Source organism: Capra hircus, chromosome 15 (genome assembly GCF_001704415.2).
Source record: "Capra hircus breed San Clemente chromosome 15, ASM170441v1, whole genome shotgun sequence".
Lineage (NCBI taxonomy): Eukaryota > Metazoa > Chordata > Mammalia > Artiodactyla > Bovidae > Capra > Capra hircus.
This window is the reverse complement of record NC_030822.1, coordinates 44,343,311-44,366,946: the sequence shown is the minus strand read 5'-3', so window position 1 is coordinate 44,366,946 and position 23,636 is coordinate 44,343,311. Positions and strand designations below refer to the sequence as shown.

Sequence of the window (23,636 nt, the reverse complement as noted above, 5' to 3'; positions counted from 1 at the left end):
CACCCGGAAAACCGAGTGGCAGGGACCGGGGAGGCGATAAGTCGCAGCGACCGCGCTCGCCAAACACCTCATCACCTGAGCTGCTCAGACCTGGGAAGGGCACAAAACGCAGGCCCAACCGAGTCTGCGCCTCTGAGGACTACCCGAGTGCCTGAACCTGAGCAGCTTAGACCTGGGAAGGGCATGCAGCCCAGGGCCGGCCTCGGACAGTTCCCGGCAGAGCAACATAGAGCCTGAGCGGTGCGAGCAGGGAGGGTACACGCTCTGTGAACAGGGGCGGGCTCAGTGTGGCTGACGCACTGCGAGCACACGCCAATGTTATTTGTTTGCAGCGTCCCTCCCTCCCCACAGCGCAACTGAACAAGTGAGCCTAAAAAAAGTGTCCACCACCACCCACTCTGTGTCAGGGAGGAAATCAGACACTGAGGAGACCAGCAAACAGAAGAAGCTAAAACAGAGGGAACCGCCTTGGAAGTGACAGGTGCAATAGATTAAAGCCCTGTCGTTAGTACCGACTACATAGGAAGGGGCCCTTAGATCTTGAGAAACATAAGCCGGATCAAGGGACTATCCAAAAATGAACTGACCCCACACTGCCCACAACACCAGAGAAATTCCTAGATATATTTTTACTCTTTTTACGATCATTCTTTTTTTTTAATTTTTAAAAAATGTTAAGTCCTCTATTACTCCTTTAATTTTCACTTTTATAACCTACTATTACTTTGCAAAAAAAAAAAAGACCCTATTTTTAAAAAGCAAACTTCATATATATATATTTTTTTTATAATTTTTGTGACTTTGTTTTTTTTTTCTCTTTTTTTTCTTCTTTTCTTTAATATTGTATTTTTGAAATTCCAAACTCTACTCTAGATTTTTAATCTTTGCTTTTTGGTATTTGTTATCAATTTTGTACCTTTAAGAACCCAATCTTCAGTACCCATTTTTACTTGGGAGCGAGATTACTGGCTTGACTACTCTCTCCCCCTTTGGACTCTCCTTTTTCTTCACCAGGTCACCTGTGTCTCCTCCCTACCCCCTCTCTTCTCTACCCAACTCTGTAAATTTCTGTGTGTTCCAGACGGTGGAGAACACTTAGGGAACTGATTACTGGCTGGATCTGTCTCTCTCCTTTTGATTCACCCCTTTTATCCTCCTGGCCACCTCTGTCTCCTTCCTCCCTCTTCTCTGTATAACTCCATGAACATCTCTGAGAGGTCCAGTTGCAGAGTGCACATAAGGAAGTGATTACTGGCTAGCCTGCTCTCTCCTATTGATTCCACCTCATCTCATTTGGGTCACCTCTAACTCCCTCTTCCCTCTTCTCTTCTCCATGTAACTCTGTGAACCTCTCTGGGTGTCCCTCACTGTGGAGAAACTTTTCATCTTTAACCTAGATGTTTCATAACAGTGCTGTATAGAAGGAGAAGTCTTGAGATTACTGTAAAAATAAGACTGAAAACTAGAAGCAGGAGGCTTAAGTCCAAACCCTGAGAACACCACAGAACTCCTGACTCCAGGGAACATTAATTGACAGGAGCTCATCAAACGCCTCCATACCTACACTGAAACCAAGCACCACCCAAGGGCCAACAAGTTCCAGAGCAAGATATACCATGCAAATTCTCGAGCAACACAGGAACACAGCCCCGAGCTTCAATATACAGGCTGCCCAAAGTCAATCCAAACCCACCGACATCTCATAACTCATTACTGAACACTTCATTGCACTCCAGAGAGAAGAAATCCAGCTCCACCCACCAGAACACCGACACAAGCTTCCCTAACCAGGAAACCTTGACAAGCCACCCATACAACCCCACCCACAGCAAGGAAACTCCACAATAAAGAGAACTCCACAAACTGCCAAAATACAAAAAGACCACCCCAAACACAGCAATATAAACAAGATGAAGAGACAGAGGAATACCCAGGAGGTAAAGGAACAAGATAAATGCCCACCAAACCAAACAAAAGAGGAAGAGATAGGGAATCTACCTGATAAAGAACTCCAAATAATGATAGTGAAAATGATCCAAAATCTTGAAATCAAAATGGAATCATAGATAAATAGCCTGGAGAGAAGGATTGAGAAGATGTAAGAAAGTTTTAACAAGGACCTAGAAGAAATAAAAAAGGGTCAATATATAATGAATAATGCAATAAATGAGATCAAAAACACTCTGGAGGCAACAAATAGTAGAATAACAGAGGCAGAAGATAGGATTAGTGAAGTAGAAGATAAAATGGTAGAAATAAATGAATCAGAGAGGAAACATGAAAAATGAGGACAAATCTCAAAAAATCTTCAAAAAAGAAATGAGGACAATCTCAGAGACCTCCAGGACAGTGTTAAACGCCCCAACATTCGAGTCACAGTAGTCCCAGAAGAAGAAGACAAAAAGAAAGACCATGAGAAAATACTTGAAGAAATAATAGTTGAAAACTTCCCTAAAATGGGGAAGGAAATAATCACCCAAGTCCAAGAAACACCGAGAGTCCCAAACAGGATAAACCCAAGGTGAAACACCCCAAGACACACATTAATCAAATTAACAAAGGTCAAACACAAAGAACAAATATTAAAAGCAGCAAGGGAAAAACAACAAATATTTTCCATGCAAATAGAGACCAAAAGCAAGCAGGAGTAGCAATACACAAGGGAATCCCCATAAGGATAACTGCAGATCTTTCAATAGAAACTCTTCAGGCCAGGAAGGAATAGCAAGACATACTTAAAGTGATGAACAAAAATAACCTATAGCCCAGATTACTGTACCCAGCAAGGATCTCATTCAAATATGAAGGAGACATCAAAAGCTTTACAGACAAGCAAAAGCTGAGAGAATTCAGCACCACCAAACCAGCTCTCCAACAAATGCTAAAGGATATTCTCTAGACAGGAAACACAAAAAGGGTGTATCAACTCGAACCCAAAGCAATAAAGTAAATGGAAACGGGATCATACTTATCAATAATTACCTTAAACATAAGTGTGTTGAATGCCCCAACCAAAAGACAAAGACTGGCTGAATGGATACAAAAGCAAGACCCCTATATATGTTGTCTACAAGAGACCCACCTCAAAACAGGGGACACATATAGACTGAAACTGAAGGGCTGGAAAAAAATTTTCCATGCAAACAGAGACCAAAAGAAAGCAGGAGTAGCAATACTCATATCAGATAAAATAGACTTTAAAACAAAGGCTGTAAAAAGAGACAAAGAAGGACAGTACATAATGTAACAACAACACAATAATAGTGGGAGACTTTACTACCCCACTCACACCTATAGATCAACTAAACAGAAAATTAACAAGGAAACACAAACTTTAAACGATACAACAGACCAGTTAGACCTAATTGATATCTATAGGACATTTCACCCCAAAACAATGAATTTCACCTTTTTCTCAAGCGCACATGGAACCTTCTCCAGGATAGATCACATCCTGGGCCATAAATCTAGCCTTGATAAATTCAAAAAAATTGAAATCATTCCAAGCATCTTTTCTGACCACAATGCAGTAAGATTAGATCTCAACTACAGGAAAAAAAAAAAAAACTATTAAAAATTGCAACATATGGAGGCTGAACCACACGCTACTGAATAACCAACAAATCACAGAATAAATCAAAAAAGAAATCAAAATATGCATAGAAATGAATGAAAATGCAAGCACAACAACCCAAAACCTGTGGGACACTGTAAAAGCAGTGCTAAGGGGAAAGTTCATAGCAATACAGGCATACAAGAAACAAGAAAAAAGTCAAATAAATAACCTAACTCTACACTTAAAGCAACTAGAAAAGGAAGAAATGAAGAACCCCAGGGTTAGTAGAAGGAAAGAAATCTTAAAAATTAGGGCAGAAATAAATGCAAAAGAAACAAAAGAGACCATAGCAAAAATCAACAAAGCCAAAAGCTGGTTCTTTGAAAGGATAAATAAAATTGACAAACCATTAGCCAGACTCACCAAGAAACAAAGGGAGAAAGATCTAATCAATAAAATTAGAAATGAAAATGGAGAGATCACAACAGACAACACAGAAATACAAAGGATCATAAGAGACTACTATCAGCAATTATATGCCAATAAGATGGACAACGTGGAAGAAATGGACAAATTCTTAGAAAAGTACAACTTTCCAAAACTGAACCAGTAAGAAACAGAAAAAATAAACTCAAAATGGATTAAAGATTAAACGTAAGACTAGAAACTATAAAACTCCTAGAGGAGAACACAGGCAAAACACTCTCCGACATACATCACAGCAGGATCCTCTAATGACCCACCTCCCAAAATATTGGAAATAAAACCAAAAATAAACAAATGGGACCTAATTAAAATTAAAAGCTTCTGTACAATAAAGGAAACTATATAAGCAAGGTGAAAAGACAGCCTTCAGAATGGGAGAAAATAATAGCAAATGAAGCAACTGACAAACAACTAATCTCAAAAATATACAAGCAACTCCTGCAGCTCAATTCCAGAAAAATAAACAGCCCAATCAAAAAATGGGCCAAAGAACTAAATAGACATTTCTCCAGAGAAGACATACAGATGGCTAACAAACACATGAAAAGATGCTCAACATCACTCATTATCCGAGAAATGCAAATCAAAACCACAGTGAGGTACCATTTCATGCCAGTCAGAATGGCCGCAATCCAAAAGCCTACAAACAATAAATGCTGGAGAGGGTGTGGAGAAAAGGGAACTCTCTTACACTGTTGGTGGGAATGCAAACTAGTACAGCCACTATGGAAAACAGTGTGGAGATTCCTTAAAAAACTGGAAATAGAACTGCCTTATGACCCAGCAATCCCACTCCTGGGCATACACATCAAGGAGACCAGAATTGAAAGAGACACGTGTACCCCAATGTTCATCGCAGTGCTATTTATAATAGCCAGGACATGGAAGCAACCTAGATGTCCATCATCAGACGAATGGATAAGAGAACCGTGGTATATATACACAATGGAGTATTACTCAGCCATTAAAATGAATACATTTGAATCCGTTCTAATGAGGTGGATGAAACTGGAGCCTATTATACAGAGTGAAGCAAGCCAGAAAGAAAAACACCAATACAGTATACTAACGCATATATATGGAATTTAGAAAGATGATAGTGATAACCCTGTATGCAAGACAACAAAAGAGACACAGAGGTATAGAACAGTCTTTTGGACTCTGTGGGAGAGGGCGAGGGTGGGATGATTTGGGAGAATGGCATTGAAACATGTATAATATCATATATGAAACAAATCACCAGTCCAGGTTCGATGCATGATACTGGATGCTTGGGGCTGGTGCACTGAGATGACCCAGAGGGATGGTATGGGGAGGGAGAAAGGAGGGGGGGTTCAGGATGGGGAACACGTGTATACCTGTGGCAGATTCATGTTGATGTATGGCAAAACCAATACAATATTGTAAAGTAATTAACCTCCAATTAAAATAAATTTATATTAAAAAAAATAAAAGTTAGCTTATTACCATCTAAAAAAATAGCGAGATTTTTAACATAAAAAAAGACAAAGATGACAATACAGTGCGAAGAAGAAAGATCGATTTTTTCTCAATAACTGGAAGTGGATCAACTAGATAACTATGTGGAAAAAAGCTGTCTTGATACATAAACCACAATACAGAAAAATCAATTATAGATGTATTACAGATCTAAAGATGGAAAGTAAAACAGTAAAACTGCTAGGAGGTAACAGAAGAGGGTAGACACCACCTAGGGAGTAGACAAGATGTTCTTATGTAGGACATATACAAAAACCACTAAATAAAAAGGAAATGATAAGTTGACATAAAAGGAAATGATTGATGAATAGAGTGTTTTCAATAAGACACCACAGACAGGGAGAAGATTTCTTAAGGAATATTCGTGTCCAAAATACATAAAGAACTCCTACTGATCACCAAGTAAAAGGCAGATAATCGGTGGGGAAAAAATGGGGAAAAGATCTTCACCAGAGGATATCTGAGTAGCAAATTAACATGAAAAGATTCTCAACCTGATGAGCCATCAATGAAATGCAAATATTAAAACTACAATAAGACACTCTTCAACAGCTACCAGAATGATTTAAAACAGACACTACCAAGTGCTGACAAAGATGTGGATCAACTGGGAACACCTATATACTGCTGATGGCTGGGTAAAAGTAATACACTCTCTTTGGAAAATTATCTGGTGCTTCCTGCTAAAACTGAACATATACATGCATACTCCCCTCTAATATCCAACAAAAGACATCAAGAATATTCCAACAGCATAACTTGAAATAGACAAAAAACTGAAAAATAAATGTCAGTCTACTATAGACTGGATGAATTGCGTGTATACTCATTCAATGAAACACTAAATGGAATAAGAGTGGGTGAATTACTACTACGCATAATAACGAATTAATCATACAGATAAATTTTGAAAGAAGTAAAACAGAAAACACATATGAGTGATTCTATTTACTTACAATTCAGAAAAAGACTAAGTTGTGATGACAGAAATCAGTACTGAAATAACACCTGGGAGAAGCTGATGACTAGGCAGGGGGCTTTTGGGGTGCTGAATTCATCTGAAAAATGGTCACATGTATATATTCACTCTGAGAAAATCCATCAAGTTGTACAGTTGTGACTTGTGCACTTTTATACATGAGTGTTACACTTTTAATTTTTTCTTTTTTTGGCCATGCTGTGTGGCCTACCATACCTTGAATTCCTTGACCAGGGATCAAACTTGAGACCAGGGCAGTAAAAGCACCCAGTTCTAACCACCAGACTGCCAGGGAATCCCCTACATTTCTTTTCTTTTCTTTTCTTTTCTTTTTCTTTTAAGGATTATTTGAAAGAAAAAGAGGGGTAGAAGAAATAAAATTCTGAGACTACAAGCCCATGCTTGAACCATCACTGCTTACTATCTTTAGATTTTAGCAGTAATTTAGATACTCTTCTCCTGGAGAAGCAAATGGCAACCCACTTCAGTATTCTTGCCTGGAAAATTCCATGGACAGGGGAGCCTGGTGGGGTCCATGGGGTTGCAGAGTCGCCCATGACTGAGTGACAGAGCACGCAGATACTCTTTTAATTTGAAACTGAGAATCTTGGTGGACATGACTGAGGCAAAGGCCACTATTTAGGTCAAGAAACCCCAGTCCCTTTTATTTAACAGGTCAGATGTGGCCTTCCTCACTTCACCTGACTCTAACAGTTACATCAGAGAATATAGGCTGTTGTGGTTATCCCATTTATTGTTTAAAAATAAGACTCAGCCATTCAAAGGGGTGTTCATTTTTCAAAGTTTTATGTTGGAACAACTAACATTAAATAAACAGATGTGATAAATAGAGTTAATGTTTCTGTACACACGTATGACAAGGATTTGATACTTATTAATGTTTATCTGTTAGTATAAAAAATCAGGTTTCAAAATAGCATATGGAATATAATATTATCATTTTTGTACTAAAATTATATAAACTGTACATTTCAGTACACTGGAAAACTAGGAAAAGATCTATAAAGATATGTATCAAAAGTTAACAAAGTTATCCCTTGATGTTTGATTTTCCTTTGTTCTCCTACACGTCTATTTTCAGTTTCACTGATACCAAGATAAAGTGATGAAAAATCTTTTAAAAAGTCCATTTCATATGATTCCATATGTGTATATCTATCTATATATATATATATTTCATAAATAAAACTAATTTCTAGAAGTATGAATAGGGGATTTTCTCTGGAGACATATGTAATGACTACAATGGTACATAAGTGAGGCTTGTAGGATGCTGGTAATGTTCTATTTTTTGTTATGGGTACTAGTGACATGGGAAGTTTAATTTGTGAAAATTCATTCATCTGTGCAATTTTCTATTGATAGCCCAGATTGTACCAGCAACATTTAAAAACTAACTATATACATTTGGTTACTGATCATTTTCTTTTCCTTTGCAATTAAAATTTATTTTTTAAAAATCTACCTAAATGAAGTTTTGGTTATTTTAATTCAGCTAAAGAAAAAATCTTATGGCACAGAAGTCTTCTGAATGTAACTTCATATGTCAAAAATGTGATTACAGATGGTAACTATTAGTGATACCATTTATATTTACCTGATAGTGAGGTTTATACCACTGCTTTAAGTCCCAATCCCAAAGAATCATCTGAAAGAAAAAATAAATAAAAGAATTCATTTAGTTACAAAATGGAGCATCTTCAATTACACAAAAACAGCTTAAATTTTGGGAGAGAAATTGGGGAGGTGAGAATACAAATGATCTCTAGATGGAATATTTCATTAATTACACAATCTGTGATTGAAAAAGCAAGAGAGTCAGAATAAAGTCACTAAACTAAGCTATAGTAACCTTTAAAATATCTATTACCACAGAACCAAAAATATAAATCCAAAATCACATCCATTTACTAAAAATACACGAAAAATGAGAAATCACCGCTCTCCCCCCTTCCCACCCTCTCCAAAGGCTCATAATTTGTCATTTTAAACCAGTGTCAGTAGGTGGTGCTATTTCCTTAGCAACAAGGCTCTGTTGTCAAAAGCACCTTTAAAAACCTTGCCTGCGGGTTACATAAAGCATAAAAGAGTGGATTTATAAAAAGTTACACACAACCCTTTTGATTCACAGATTTAATTAGTTCCTCTGTTTCTCTTCTTTATAGATTATCAATGATAACTTCTTAGTACTAGACTAGTTTTTTCCTGCCCGTCTCTTCCTAGCAGGCTGTGGGGCTACTTCCCCATCCAACAGTCACGACTGCTCAAGGAGACAAAATTAGCTCAAATTTGGCAAGCTATAGCTGCTAACTATGATTAAATCTAATTTCTTTTAAATTTACTTGAATTGTTAAATAAGTTTCTTCCTTTTGCCTAAATAACTGATATAATGACGATTTTCTACATAGCTTTGAACCCTAACCGTGAACATAAGCCTAGTTAATTTGTAATCCAATCACACAATTTCTCTGTACTGAAATATTTGTTTCTAATCATCAGGCTCCTGATGCAAAAGATCTTAAAATGTTATCTCTTCTTTCATTGGTCCAATATTTCATTTAGGAGTTGACAGAATTTTTTCATAAAGGTACAGATAATTTAGGCTTTTCAAGCCACATAAGGTCTCCATGGCATATTCTTTGCTTTTTGTTTTACAATCCTTTAAAATGCAAAACAAAACAAATATTCTTAGCTCTGTGACCACACAAAAAAGGTTGCTAGCAGGATTTAGTTGTGGGCTACAGCTTGGAGACCCCTTTTAAAAATCATTATTTGTCCTTATCACCATCTCCTTGTCAACATCCTTGCAGAAAGTCATCTCTTGCCAGTGAAGAGAACATATTTCTTCCAAAAGAAAATCCAGACATACATAACTGCTTACAAAATTGATGGACTAGTACCTGCAAAATTGCTATGGTACAGCAACATGAAAAGAATTTAATATATATTAGTAGACTCATCAAATTGACACAGTATTTTATATAGCCCTAAGTGTGGTCCTCATATAATTGCTTCAGGCTGTGATTTAACCAGCATATATACTGCATTAATTAATGCAGTTTAAGACACTAACAACTTCCTAAGAACATTCACATTAAGATTAAAGTAACCTAAAATCCCCAAGTTTCTTGTATACTTGTTATAAAAAGTAGTGAAAGTGTTAGTTGCTCAGTCATGTCTGACTCTACGACCCCATGGACTGTAACCTGCCAGGCTCCTCCACCCATGGAATTCTCCAGGCAAAAATACTGAAGTGGGTTGCCATTCCCTTCTCCAGGGCATCTTCCTGACCCAGAAATCGAACCTGGGTCTCTTGCACTGCAGGCAGGTTCTTTACCATCTGAGCCACCAGGGAATACATGTTCTATTTGCATGCTATGGTTACACAACTGGCTTTTTAGTCCCGAGTGCAATACTTTACTTCAGTCCTGATTTTAGCCTGTCCAAATTTCTTTGGCGAGTGGAATGTTGACTAGCCTATTTACCATTCTTCCCTTCATCATGACATTTGTAAATGTGATGCTTCCTTAAGTTCACTAAAAAAAAAAGTACAGAGTGGACAGGAATGAAGACAGGACCACCGACTGGGTCACTAAAGACTACCAATGAGATTTGTGTCTGAGTCTGCAAACTTGCCTAACATGCTATTGTCCAATCCATACTCCCACATTTCTTCTACAAGGGTACCATCAAATGGTGACATACCTGGGCCTCATTTCTCCTCCTCATCAGTCTGAGTAGAAGTTGATTTCTTGCTAACTCCGGCATACTTTCATCATGAGGTTTTCTTAACATTCCTTGCTTCCCACCTGCTACTCTGGCTTTGAATAAACTCTCGAGCAGTAGCTGTCTAATTTGCAGTGACTTTCTCTGTGATCAAAAATACATTTGCCAAAAAGCAGCAGGTCTTAGTCTGAAATCCCCTGCATATTAGGAACTGAAATAGATACAGTGAAAGCCACAAATTGCTGGCAGACTCACTTCTGTGTAAACTGGACAAGAAGAATATTAGTGATTTTGAGAAAACAAAATTTCTGCGTAAGTAGTAGAAGATGTATGATCCAGGAATCACACAGCTGCAGTGAGACACATCTTAGAGCAGTTACTCAATGTGTGGTCCACAATAAGAAAGTACAGAAATGAAGAGTAAATGTTTAGAGATGTTTATACCAATTTGATATAAAATTTGCTATTTCATGTCATTTGAATATTATTGCTTTTATCTATTGAATTTGCTTTCTTGGCATTTCTTATGTCGCCAAACAAAAAAACACATGGCTCAAAATTGGTTTTCTAAAGCTCAAGGTACTAACAAAAACAGTAACATAAATAACTCCAAATAAATGTTAAGCCTACATCAAGAACAACACTAATACAAACTCACTACAAATCTGTGCGTGTGATAATACCATACAAAACCATAAAAGCAAAAATATTACTAAACCATACAACAGTGACCATCTAAAAACTGGACTCTTTTTTTTAGACTACATGTTATCTGCTTTGAAAGTTTTATGACAGTCACGCAAAATGTGAAGCCTTTTCGGTAAACCAGTAGAACTTTTCCAGAACAATCACATAAAACTTTCTTATATGAAACTGAAGATTTCTGCTTCTAAAATAGAAGTGACATAAACTGGAGGCACTATTCAGATTCTGTGCACCCCAAAGGAAAAGCATATAATTGCCAAGAGATGTGTAAAATTAACCACACAGATGATAAACTTTATGCCAGAAGAGAGAACAGACCAAAACATCTCCAAAATGTATTTACTATGCAACACCCTGGGACATCACAGAACTGAAAAGGCATATAAGGCAAGAGTGATTACTGTCATATTTATACACAGCAAATACTTCAGGGGCTTTCCTGGTGGCTCAGACGGTAAGAGTCTGCCTACGGTACAGGAGACCTGGGTTCAATCTCTGGGTCAGGAAGATCTTTGGAGAAGGGAATGACAACCCTTCCGTTATTCTTGCCTGGAGAATCCCATGGACAGAGGAGCCTAGTGGGCTACAGTCCAAGGGGTTGCAAAGAGTAAATGCACACATGGGATGAATCTAGACCAGCTCTTGGTTTACGTTCAATACACACAGCAGAAGATGGGGGACAACTTTTTTATGTTTATCACTGAAAAACCCATACTACAAAATAGGATTTTTTTTTTCCTATTTAATCATTATTTTGTGAACTATGATAGAGACTTGAAAATGTGCTGGAATTAGTTCTGAATCAGCTATTGCACAGCAAAGAAGAGCCTGGCGAAACAATGAGAGTATCTCTTAACTGCAGATCTATCACTGCTTTATTCACAGAAAACGGCTGGTGGTTAAAACACACGCTGGGCACGATTCAGTGGTAGAGAAATAGTGTAAGAGTAAATGCATTCAATGTTTGGCCACAGAAAGTACATCTTTTCAGTGTGCTGTGGGAAAATGGAGTGCAAATAAAAACTATAAATAGCAGATAGGAGTATTTTTTGCAATAAAATGCAAAGAGCTTCTATTTCTCAAGTTTCTAAGCATGACAATGCCCATTAACTTAGCAACAGACACAGCCTCAAAAGTAATTTTCAGTGACAAATCTCTTTACGATTACAGGGTCCATGTTGAATTTCAGTATTCAGAGTCAACAGTCAAAAAACTACTCGCTGCATTCCACTGTAAATTACAATTTTGCTCTAATTTTTTCAATTTAAGAAAATAGAAAAAAGAATCTGGTTGGGTATACAGACTATGTTAAATAGGTTGTGAATCTACAACACACAACCTATTTACTCATCAGTGAGCTAAAACAAGTATCTTTAATACTGCAAACAATGGTCACTAATTTTGTTTTTAAAAACTGAGTCATTTTAATACATTTATTTAATACTGGTAGGTAACCACCACACACACTGAATACACAGTGGATGGTGGATGGGTATTAAAAGTTTAAGAAACATTGGTAAAAGCATTCATTCCTCCAAAATAACATGGAGCTCTTTTAAAATTTTACCTCCAAGTAGCCAGTATATGCTCTATATCAATTGTTCCAAAGTCAGCAAAACCTAAACTTCACTCTCAATACCAAAGGAAATCCTATAAATAAATATAAGGATAAACAATTCAAATATTATCAAATTTTGAATCAAGTAAAAAAGAGTTTTAGTGACTATGGTATGTTCTCAAAACATGGTTCTGTTATATGATAAGATGTCATTTCATGAAAGGATGAATTTTAATTGCTGTTTTTAGAAGCTTCCGGTACTCCATTTGTCTCTTCCCATCTAAATTCAAATATTACACAGTATCAGAAATTAGTACATATTTTCACACTGTAGACATCTGTTCAAAAATAATTTTAAAAACAGCATTTTCTCATAATTTAAGTAACATGTGAGGTGCCTATTATTAAAAAAAAAATTCTTTTAGTTGATTTGATAAAAGTAAACCCAAAACTGTGCTTTTATAAACTCAGCTTTTCTTTGTGGTTAAAAAGTTGAATCCTGATAAAAGTTTCTGTTTGAATCTGTTTGTAAGTCCAACATGCTTTACAGAGCTCCACGAAACCACCAACACCACAGTGAAACATCAGCAGCACAACCAGGAGATGTTATCAGGTTCAATTGCGTCAATGAGGTTTTACTTCATTGTTCCCTAATGTAGCCAAGAAGAAAAACATATATGTGTCCTCAAGTTAAGCTTAGAGAACTGTGACACTTATGTGAAATTCGAAAGATTAGCTATTATGTGACAGCTGTGAATTAACTGTTAAAACATACTTTATTTTCAGCATTTTCACTTGAGCTTCGTGTATAAATCTAGGTTAATTTATTGAATTTCAGTACTTTCAACTTTTTCTGTGCCTTTCAACTTTAGGCCCATTTAACTATATTTATTGACCATAAACCCAAAACATAAAATAAATGGACACCCTAAAAAGCTAAACTAAAACTGTACAACTGTACTTTCTAATAGTCTAAAGTGCAACGACAGTCACCTTGACCCCTGCATGACAAATAAAGGCCCCAGTCAGAAAACCTGAGAATAAGGGCAAAAAAAAAAGGGGGGGGGGGTGTCTGTGTGTGTGTCTCTCTGTGTGTGGTGGGGTGGAAACCTGAGAATAAGAGCCACAAAAAGGGGGGCGGGTGTGGTAGGGGTGGAGACTAGTATTACTTGGAAACTAGTCTCATTTACTATTCTTACCAATCAATCAAAACATGATTCCAGCTGTGGTGATTTAGACTGCAAGCTACACACCAGCACTGTTAGATGCCTAATACACAGCAGCTTCTTTAATCTTTCCTAGAGTTCTTTGCGGTAAGCCTATTTCCCCGTTTTACAAATGACACAATGGAGACTAAGAAGGTGAAGTAACCTGCCCAGAGTCACATGACTAGTAAGTGGCAGAGACAGAAATTAAATTCAGAGCTGTCTCATTCCAAAGCTTTTTAAGGATTCTTAAGCATTATGCTAAACGGTCTTTTTTTTTTTTTCACTTTGTATCCGGGTATAGCTAATTAACAATATTGTGACAGTCTCAGGTGAACAATGAAGGAAGTCAGCCATACATATACACGTATTATGCTACACCATCTTATATTCTCAGCACTACTATGTGCTAGTAATATGGCAGGTGCTTGACAGCCATGTAGAATCAACAATTTTGCAAGTAACCCCATTTATATATGGAGAACTTGAGGCTTAGTGATTATTCTCCATTTGCCTCTCAGATCCCTTCTTTGTCCTCTTCTCCATGATGGGGAGGCTGACCCCTACACTCTGCATCTCCCAAGCTCCCATGCAGCTGACATCCACTTAGGTTAGGAGATGATGGCAAGAAACTCGAGTTTGGGAGGAGAGGAAAATAGTTGGCTTTTCTGCTGCCTGCATGACTACAGCTCTTAATCAGTTGGTCTTCCCTTCACAACTTCAGCTGTGACTCTGAAACACTATTTCCATCCTTGTTCTATCAGCCTCAGGTGAGGTAACAGCTTTCTAGTGTTACTAGCTCTCTAGTTGTCTAACCATCCCTTGATCATCCTCTTAGGCTTGTTCCTTCTTTTAAGGTTTATTTGAACCACCTCGGAGTGAATTCAATTAATATTTCTTGCAATCCTAAATACCGGGACATTGTGAACCAAGTTCTATTAGGTGTCAGCTAGTAAATCGCAAAGCAAATATCTGAACTCAGAATTATCGCCCTTCAAATTTTATTCTCTTTCTAGTACTATGCTGAAAGGATAATTATTTAAGTTTTTAATGAGATTTCTTTTCAAAAACTATAAAAAAAAGATTATCAGATCATCAGATTACCCTCCAATACCTGATCCCGTATTTCCTGCATTTCATTCTGTCACTACAGCTGAACTTGCCGAGCTCTAGTCAGTGACTCAGTTTTCCATAAATGGTCTAGATCCAATCTGCTGGTACCCGCATCTTGCTTCAGAAGTGTCTGACTCTTTGCGACCACATGGACTGTAGCTCATCAGGCTTCCTCTGTCCGTGGGATTCTCCAGGCAAGAATACTGGAATAGGCTGCCATGCCCTCCTCCATGGGTTTGATCCCAAGATCCAGTCCAGGTGTCTACCTGAGACTGCTTCACAAGCAGCTCTCTCCCTCGCTCTTCCATCATCATTTTTTCTCTCTACTAAATCATTCCCATTATTCCCATTAGACTATAAACATGCCGCAATTTCTCACCTCTCACACACACACAAACTTTTTCATGATCTTACACTCAGCCTCTATCCCACTTCTTTGCTTCCATTTATAGCAGAGCTCCTCAAGGGTAATGTTTACTTTTTGTTTCCAATTATTCTCCTGTAATTCTCTCTGAGCTATACTAGATGGTCCTTGAACATGCCAGGCAACTCCAATGAAGATTTTTTTCCTAAAGCTGTACTGATAATTCAGAATTTAAAAGATAGCACTTAAAACATACATGTAAGTTTGGGCTTTTTTCTCAAGAGTTCCAAACTAGAAACAACAATATTTACAGGGAGGGTACAAATATAAGTTGAGTGGGAAAAATATGAAGTAATGAAGTCATAGAATGTTTGAAAAAGAGCACCAACTAAAACATTTACAGCCTATTGATCTTATGAGACTTGTTTTTATTATTTGATGTTCTTAAATTGAATTAAAACACCTACTTTATTTTTAATCTTTCAGAATCATTTTAAAACAGTTTAACACATCACGGTCTCATTAGTTGTGCTAAAGGAATTCAAGCACAGAGAGTCGTTTTCTAAATATATGAAATAGCATCTATCTTATCAGTATTCTTAATCTCTTATCCACTCTAGATGTTTTCAAGTTTTTACCTACCTGCTTCTCTTCTAGACCCGTGTCCTTCTAGATATATAACTTAGTACATACCTCAACTGGTTTCTCTGTCCTATCATTAAGCAGAATTTTATCTCTACCTCAGACATGGTCTCTACATTCCTACCAAGAGATACATATTCTGAGGAGAATGTACCAAAAATAACTGAAAAAAAAAAAAAGGAATTGCAAGCCTATAACTTCCGTTTTTCCCCCTAATGTGAACAGTGTTTTCCTTTTAAGTTTCTGTATAATTTTCAGTGGGGCTTCTCAGGCGGCTCAGTGGTAAAAATTCCACTTGCCAATGCAGCAGATATGGGTTCAATCCCTGGTCTAGGAAGCGCCCCTGGAGAAGAAAGTGACAACCCACTCCAGTATTCATGCCTGGGAAATCCCATGAACAGAAGAACCTTGTGGGCTACAGTCCATGTGGTCACAACTCAGTTGCTGAACAACAACAAAAATAATTTTTCAGTATAGTTTAAGCAAAAGATTAAATTAATAATAGCTAATATTTAAAAGACCTTACTAAAACATGTGAACAATTCAGGATCGCATGGTGGTGGTGGTTTACTTGCTAAGTCATGTTAGACTCTTGCAAACCCATGGACTATAGCCTGCCAGGCTCCTCTGTCCATGGGTTTTTCCAGGCAAGCATACTGGAGTGAGTTGCCATTTCCTTCTCCATCAGGATCACATGAGGAGTGCCTTAAAAAATATTTTTATGAACAAGAGCCAAAGAGAAAAAAACATTCCACACCTCAATCAATAGGAATATGCTACAAACTTGACTCTGATTTGGAAAGAAAATTGGGAAATCACAATGGTCTTCTGGGGATTTGAGGTTGATCTAAGATCAACCTAAAATCTAAGGACATGTTCCTCTATACATACAGTAACTCAGGCAGATTGATGCCAGAGCCCAGGCTCTCAAACACTTTACTGCACTGCTTCTCACCTACTAAGCAGGCTGCACTGTTCCACTCCTCGCCACCCCCACATCAACTCTGTACTGCTCACAGAGCTGAAAGATCCACAAATTGCACAGACATTCAAGTAAAACAAAGGAACTATCTAGTCCTAGGCAGGCATACCCCCTGCCTAACAAAGCAAATATAACAGATGATAGTTTTTTTTTCTCTGATTGCCCATTATAACTTATCTGAGAACAGATATAAAGTTAAGAATGATGAACCAACCAGTAAAATAATTATATATATATGGAGGGAAAATAAAATAACATGCAAATTCTCTGCTGGAAGTCCATATGTTTAGAAGTTCTCCTTGACTCTCCTGATATTTAGGACTCTCTAATATGTTTACGCAGACACATGAGCTTTGTATTTCCAAACAACACAATGGAGAATCCCAATGGTATTTCGTCATGAGCAGAGAGTACATTTCGCCAATAATGTGTAATCTTTGTCCCAAGAGGAATACTTGAAGAGGGTTAGAATACTGTTGTAGGAAAAATCTAGAATTTCCCTCTAAGGGTTCGGCTCCAGGCTTTGATACCCTCTTGCAATCTGCCCACTCCACCCTGCCTTCGATCATTAGAACTATCAGTGCCCAGAACTATGGGCCCAGAAACCATTCAGATTATGGAAATTCCCCATCTTCAAACATGTCCAGCCCATTTGGAGAGAGGTTGGAAATCATTGTAGGTAATAGCTAAATATTGTTTGGGTAATGCATTTGAAAGAGAACAAATGGTGACCTTTAATCAGTCTCAAGTCTTTTAGTGTCCTCAAATTCCTACTTCATTGCAACTAAAAGTAAAACATCGTTGAAGGGGGGAGGCAACCTCAAGTATGGCAAACCATAGGCAACAAAAGAGGCTCTGAAAACCTTGTGTTTACTATATTAGGTACTCTGTTGGGAGCTTTATATATACAGGTATTATTACCTTCAGCCTATGAGATCACTTTTTATAAATAATTAAAGTAACTTGTTGAGTGAATAAATGGCTCATTTTTTAGTTCCTCTTTCCTCTTCCCCATAACAATTCAATTTGATCTAGATGTTTCTGATTTTTTGCCATAACCGTATTTTCACATTTTTATATCAGGCCTTGATCACTTTCAACAGCTTCCAATCAATTTTATCTACTTTATATAGTAAAATCAAACTTCAAAGCCATATATTATGATACGCTCCTGTTAGAAATATTCAGAGTATATTTGAACTTAGGGGAGTTTAGAAGTTAATTCCAGTGTTCTCATTTTACAGATAAAGAAAACAAGGACCAGAGTAATTAAGGGATTTTTCTTTGCCCTTCCTACTCTCTGCCTAAAATCACTCAACTAAAAACATCTACCTGTAAGCAGTCAAGTAAAACAAATGAGACAAGCTGCTTTTAAATGAGACAAGTCTTCCCCTAAGAATTTGTTGTTGCTGTTGCTCAGTTGCTAAGTCACGCTGGACTCTGCAACCCCATGGACTGTAGCACGCCAGCCTCTTCTGTCCTCCACTATCTCCTGGAGTTGGCTCAAATTCATGTACATTGAGTTAGTGATTCTGTCTCATTCTCTGCCCCCACTTCTCCTTTTATTATTCTACCAACTCATCTTTCCAACCAAATTCACATATGATTATCTCCCCAAACCCATGGGGGAAAATCTAACAACAAAAATCTGCTTACCACTTTCTACATCTGAGTTAAACCTTCCCATTTTCCTTGGTTCCTATTCTCTACTTCCTATTTCTTAATCTCAGTTAATGTAGCTGACCTCATTAACTAAAAGAAATACTTAAAGGCTACAATGGAGGAATTCTTTAATAAAGTTTTTTTTTTTTTTTTTGGGGGGGGGCTGCAAGGCATATGGGATCTTAGGTCCCTGACCAGGGAACAAACCTGGGTCCCCCTGCATTGGGAGTGTGGAGCCTTAGCCACTGGACCACCAGGGAAGTCCCTAAAAAAGGTTTTTGAAAGTAGCAACTGGAAGTTCCTTTAGAAAGCAACAATCATGACTTAGATTTTTCAGTATGAACTACCACATTGCCAATATAATAAAGATTCAGGACCACAAACAAAGAACTCTTATTCTGTCAAATGGCTACATCTCCAAAACATAAAGGACATTTTATACAAAAAGGACTGTATAGGAAAGTAGACAGGTATATGGAAGAATATTTTCTGGGCTTCTCTGGCAGTCCAGTGGTTAAGAATCTGCCTTGCAGTGCGAACGATGCAAAGGACAGCGGTTTGATCCCTGGTCTGTGAAGATCCCACGTGCTGGGGAGCAACAGTCCGTGCACCACAACTACTGAGCCGGCGCGGCAACTGCTGAAGCCAGCATGCCTAGAGCCTGTGCTCTGCACCAAGAGCAGCCACTGCAACGAAGACCCAGCATAGCCAAAAAAATAAAAATAAACAAACCCATTTTTTAAAATGTTTTCTTACCGCTTGTTTATATAGCTTGTCATGGGTAAAGTTTTAAGGAACAGAGATACATTTACTAGGCCTTTGTCTGTGTTGTTGTTTTTTTTTTTTTTTAAGAACTGGGGCTTCCCTGGTGGCTCAGATGGTAAAAGAGTCTGCCTGCAATGCAGAAGACCTGGTTTGGACTCCTCGGTTGGGAAGATCCCCTGGAGAAGGGAATGGCTGCTCACTCCAGTATCTGACTCCAGAATTCCATGGACAAAGGAGCCTAGTGGCTTACAGTCTATGGGGTCAGAAAGAGTCAGATACGATTGAGAAACTAACATTTTCACTTTTTCTTTCACCACTGGTTTATATAACTTCTCAGGGGTAAAATTTTAAGTAACAGAGATTCATTTACTATGCCCTTTCCTGCCCTTTTTTTTTAAAGAACAGAGTATTAAATTTAGGAAGTAGAGGTATTAAAGAAAATTATCAAAGCATCAGAGTAGATTTTAATTAACCAAGAAACTTAAAAATGTATACTAACAAAACTATTTTTCCACTTAATATTAAATTTTACCACTTTTCATTTGGCATTTTTATCAGTCAGGTGGAAATTACTCAAGTTGGCAGCAGTATTTGTTATTTGAGTAAACAAGTTTTGTCATAACAGATAAAAATTAGGCAAAGATAATAGCCCCATAGTGACTTGATCTGAAAATGAAAATGGAACCTCAAGTCAAAAAAAAAATCAGATTTCCCCAGGGATCATCAAAGTATCCCACAGTATCCCAAATATATGAAACAAAGTGTACTAAAAGTTTTATGTTTTGCATAGGCAAAATGACTTTAATATCTTTTGAATACAGAGATAAATTTAACACATTTAAATAAAAATTTTACCATATAAGAGACCACTAAACACTAATTTTCCATGTATAAAATCATGAAAATCTATAAACTATTTAAATTAGCTAATACTACAATGTAACATGGATCAGCTAAAGAAACCAAAAGATCAAAAGCTAGTTTCAAATAACTCTAGATACCCTATCTAAAAACTTAGAGCAACTATTGACTCTTTTGTTTGCTATCAATTTATTTTCAAATATGAAGCCTTCTAACAGTGCTGCACAAATAATACCATTAGTTACTCCAACTGGCAAAGAAAACGAAACCAACTGTTATATTAAAGTCTGTCAATGATCAATATATTAGTAAAAATTTTAAGAGACTTCTTAACTATCTTTCCTCCTGTCCCCTCCCCCAATTAATGGTTACTCACTCATCAGAGGACAAATGCACACAAACCTAGCATTTTGCTGAGATTAGTGAGTCCAGTACCATGGGAAATTATGCTAATTTTTGACCATGAAACTATTACAAAATAAACTAACCTATTCTTTTTTGTAGCTGATAGTTAATGAACTCAGCTCAATAAACTATCAGCCTGGCAACATGGAGTCAGGACAGGCACTATTTACTGATTCACCAACTATTAAATCAGACGCAAATTATGCACCTTCAGCCTCTAGGAGGACAAGGTCTTCCCACCATCTAGCAAAGTGAGCACCTAGCACATAAGAGCTGCTTAATAAACACTTGTAGCAAGAATTAACCTGTAACTTGTCACATCAGTTACTTATTCTTTATTTTTGGTGGCACTGGGTCTTCATTGCTGTGCCTGCATGCTTTATCTAGTTGCGGTGAGCGGGGGCTCCTCTTCACTACAGCACGTGGGCTTCTCATGGCCTCTCCTGTTGCCGAGCATGGGCTCCAGGCCATGTGGACTTCAGTAATTGTAGCACACGGGCTCTAGAGCACAGGATCTCTAGCCATGGTGCTGGGCTTAGTTGCTCTGCAGCATGTGAAATCTTCTCCGACCAAGGATCGAACCCATGTTCCTTGAACTGGCAGGTGGATTCTTATCCACTGTACCACCATGGAAGTCCCACTTTTCCCATTTTATAAGTTTGAAATTTTGATTATGTAGCCTATTAATACTAATAGTAGCTAAATATTTAGCGAGAGCTTGCTTACCATATGACCTGCTGTCCTTGTTTTTACAGTTAATCATGGCTGCGAGAGACGAAATTGACCAAGTTTACATGGCAGGTGAGTGGCAGAGCAAACACTCAAGCTGGTCTTTCTACCTACAAGATCCAGAATTTTAATAACAATATTTCACTGGATTATTTGTAATTCATTATCATACTAAGAATCTCTACTATATAAGTCTGTTTTATCCCACAGCAAAGATCAGTTTACAAAAATGTGAAAGTAAATGGGACTTCCCTGGTGGTCCAGTGGCTAAGACTCCAGGCTCCTAATGCAGGGGCCTGGGTTTGATCCCTGGTCAGGGAACAAGTGGTCCACATGCTACAACTAACAGTCTCCCGCTGTAACTAGGATCCTGCCTGCTGCAATGAAGACCAAAGATCACAAGTGCCAAACTAAGACCCGATGCAGCCAAAGAAGTAAATAAATTTTTAGAATGTGAAAGTACAGAATTTTCAAATCATAAATAATTATAATACATTACTTGCCTTCCTGGCTTATACTACTTAGTCTATTGCTGAAGCTGAGTTCTTAATCACTAAAAACAACATTTGCTTCTATTAGAGAACAGAACAACTCTATGCAATGGAAGAAGGGGCCTACCCACTTAGAAAACCAGGGGCTAAGCTATTTTTGTTCCAGATGCCAGCATATAGAAGAATGCACTATCTTAAACCTGTTGTGAATATAAAATTAAGAATGTACTTTATAAAACATAAAGCACTACAGAAATGCTCAGAAAATCATATTTCATGTGTTTATATGCTATTGTCCAAAATACATGTAGCCCAGATTGCTCACACTTAAGACTATGTTAGTGTGCATTGCTGTATAAACAATTTTGCTCCCTATGCTGAATATTCTCTATTTTTCCCTTCAGATCCACTCTCTAAATGGCAGTTTTCTCTTAGGAGGCTGAAAATTTTGGACTGCATCAAAAGGTTGTCATCTGGCTTTGTCATGGGGGACTACAGGAGGCACCAGCAGGAGAGGAGAGGGCAGGAGGAGAGTGAGGCCGAGGTATTTATAGGTGAGGACACCATCAGCTCCCTCTGAGACAGCACAGGCTCACAGTGGCTCAATTCCTCCTCTAAAGCCGCAGCTCCTGTGAGGGACCTTCTTCTGTATCTCCCAGAGCTTTATCCCTTGTCTCTTCAGGCGGTAGTAAGGGTTATTTATGTTACCTCTCTTCACACTTTTACAAATTAAAGTGAAAGTGTTAGTCACTCAGTTGTGTCCGTCTCTTTGCAACCCCTTGGACTGTATGTAGCTTGCCAGGCTCCTCTGTCCATGGAATTCTCCAGGCAAGAACACTGGATTGGGTAGCCGTTCCCTTCTCCAGGGTATCTTCCCACCCAGGGATTCAACCTGGGTCTCCTGCATTGCAGGCAGATTCTTTACCATCTGAGCCACCAGGAAAACCCCCTTCCTCACTTGGTGGGTAACGCCATGTGGCAACGCTGCTGCTGGTCACCCACACCCCATGCCAGACAGGCCCGGCTCCTGGTGCTCACTTTTATAAACAGTTCTTTACTAAACAATCCTGTGGTGGTGGTTTAGTCACTAAGCCATGTCCGACTCTTGTGACCCCATGGACTGTAGCCTGCCAGGCTCCTGTACATTGGATTCTCCAGGCAAGAATACTGGAGTGGGTTGCCATTTCCTTCTCCAGGGGATCTTCCTGATCCAGGAATCGAACACGGGTGTGCTGCACTGCAGGCAGATTCTTTACCAACTGAGCTATAAGGGAAACTCTATAATGATCCTCAGTTACTCCATTTTAGTGTGCCATTTGTTTCTCCCTAAAACCATGGCTGGTATACTACCCTACATCACTTGATTTAGGCACTGTTTTTCCTAATTCTCCCTTAATATCCTTAGCACTCAGCATGAACACCTGTATATAAAGTATACTAGAAAGGATACTAGACAGAAAATAAGAATATCTTAGTTCTTTTTTCACTTCTACCAATGACTAGCGTCCACTAAATCAAAGAAGTTGGATTAAATGGTAAAGTCTGTTCCAGAAATGATGTCTTTTTTTTTTCTATACTGACAGTTGAAACCTCACCAATAGAGTTTTATTTGTGTTTGGATAATCATGGGAATACTTAAAAACAAATGAGTAATTGTTTAGCACTTTTTATTTAAAGGGTCAGAGAGTAAATATGTTAGACTTTGTAAGCCAAAAAGCAAAATCAAAAGCTACTATGTCGGGATTTCTATAACTACAAACATATTGCTACAGTTTAAGTTTTTGTAATCAAGTTCTGCCCATGGGAAGAATGAAATGAATTTGGAAGGAGCATTTCATTTAACTGGGACTCCTTTATATAGCTGGTTTTCCCTGTCCTCAACATCA

The 23,636-nt window shown here is 38.0% G+C and overlaps 1 protein-coding gene across 2 annotated transcripts in view; it reads right to left on the bottom strand.

Moving 5' to 3' along the window:
• Nucleotides 1-23,636, bottom strand: part of PDE3B (phosphodiesterase 3B) — a 179,439-nt gene that overhangs the window by 62,433 nt on the left and 93,370 nt on the right. For both annotated transcript variants that reach the window (XM_018059586.1, XM_005689658.3), the window contains exon 2: nt 8,140-8,190. In XM_018059586.1, coding sequence (XP_017915075.1) covers nt 8,140-8,190 — 51 coding nt within the window. The remainder of the gene's footprint in view (nt 1-8,139; nt 8,191-23,636) is intronic.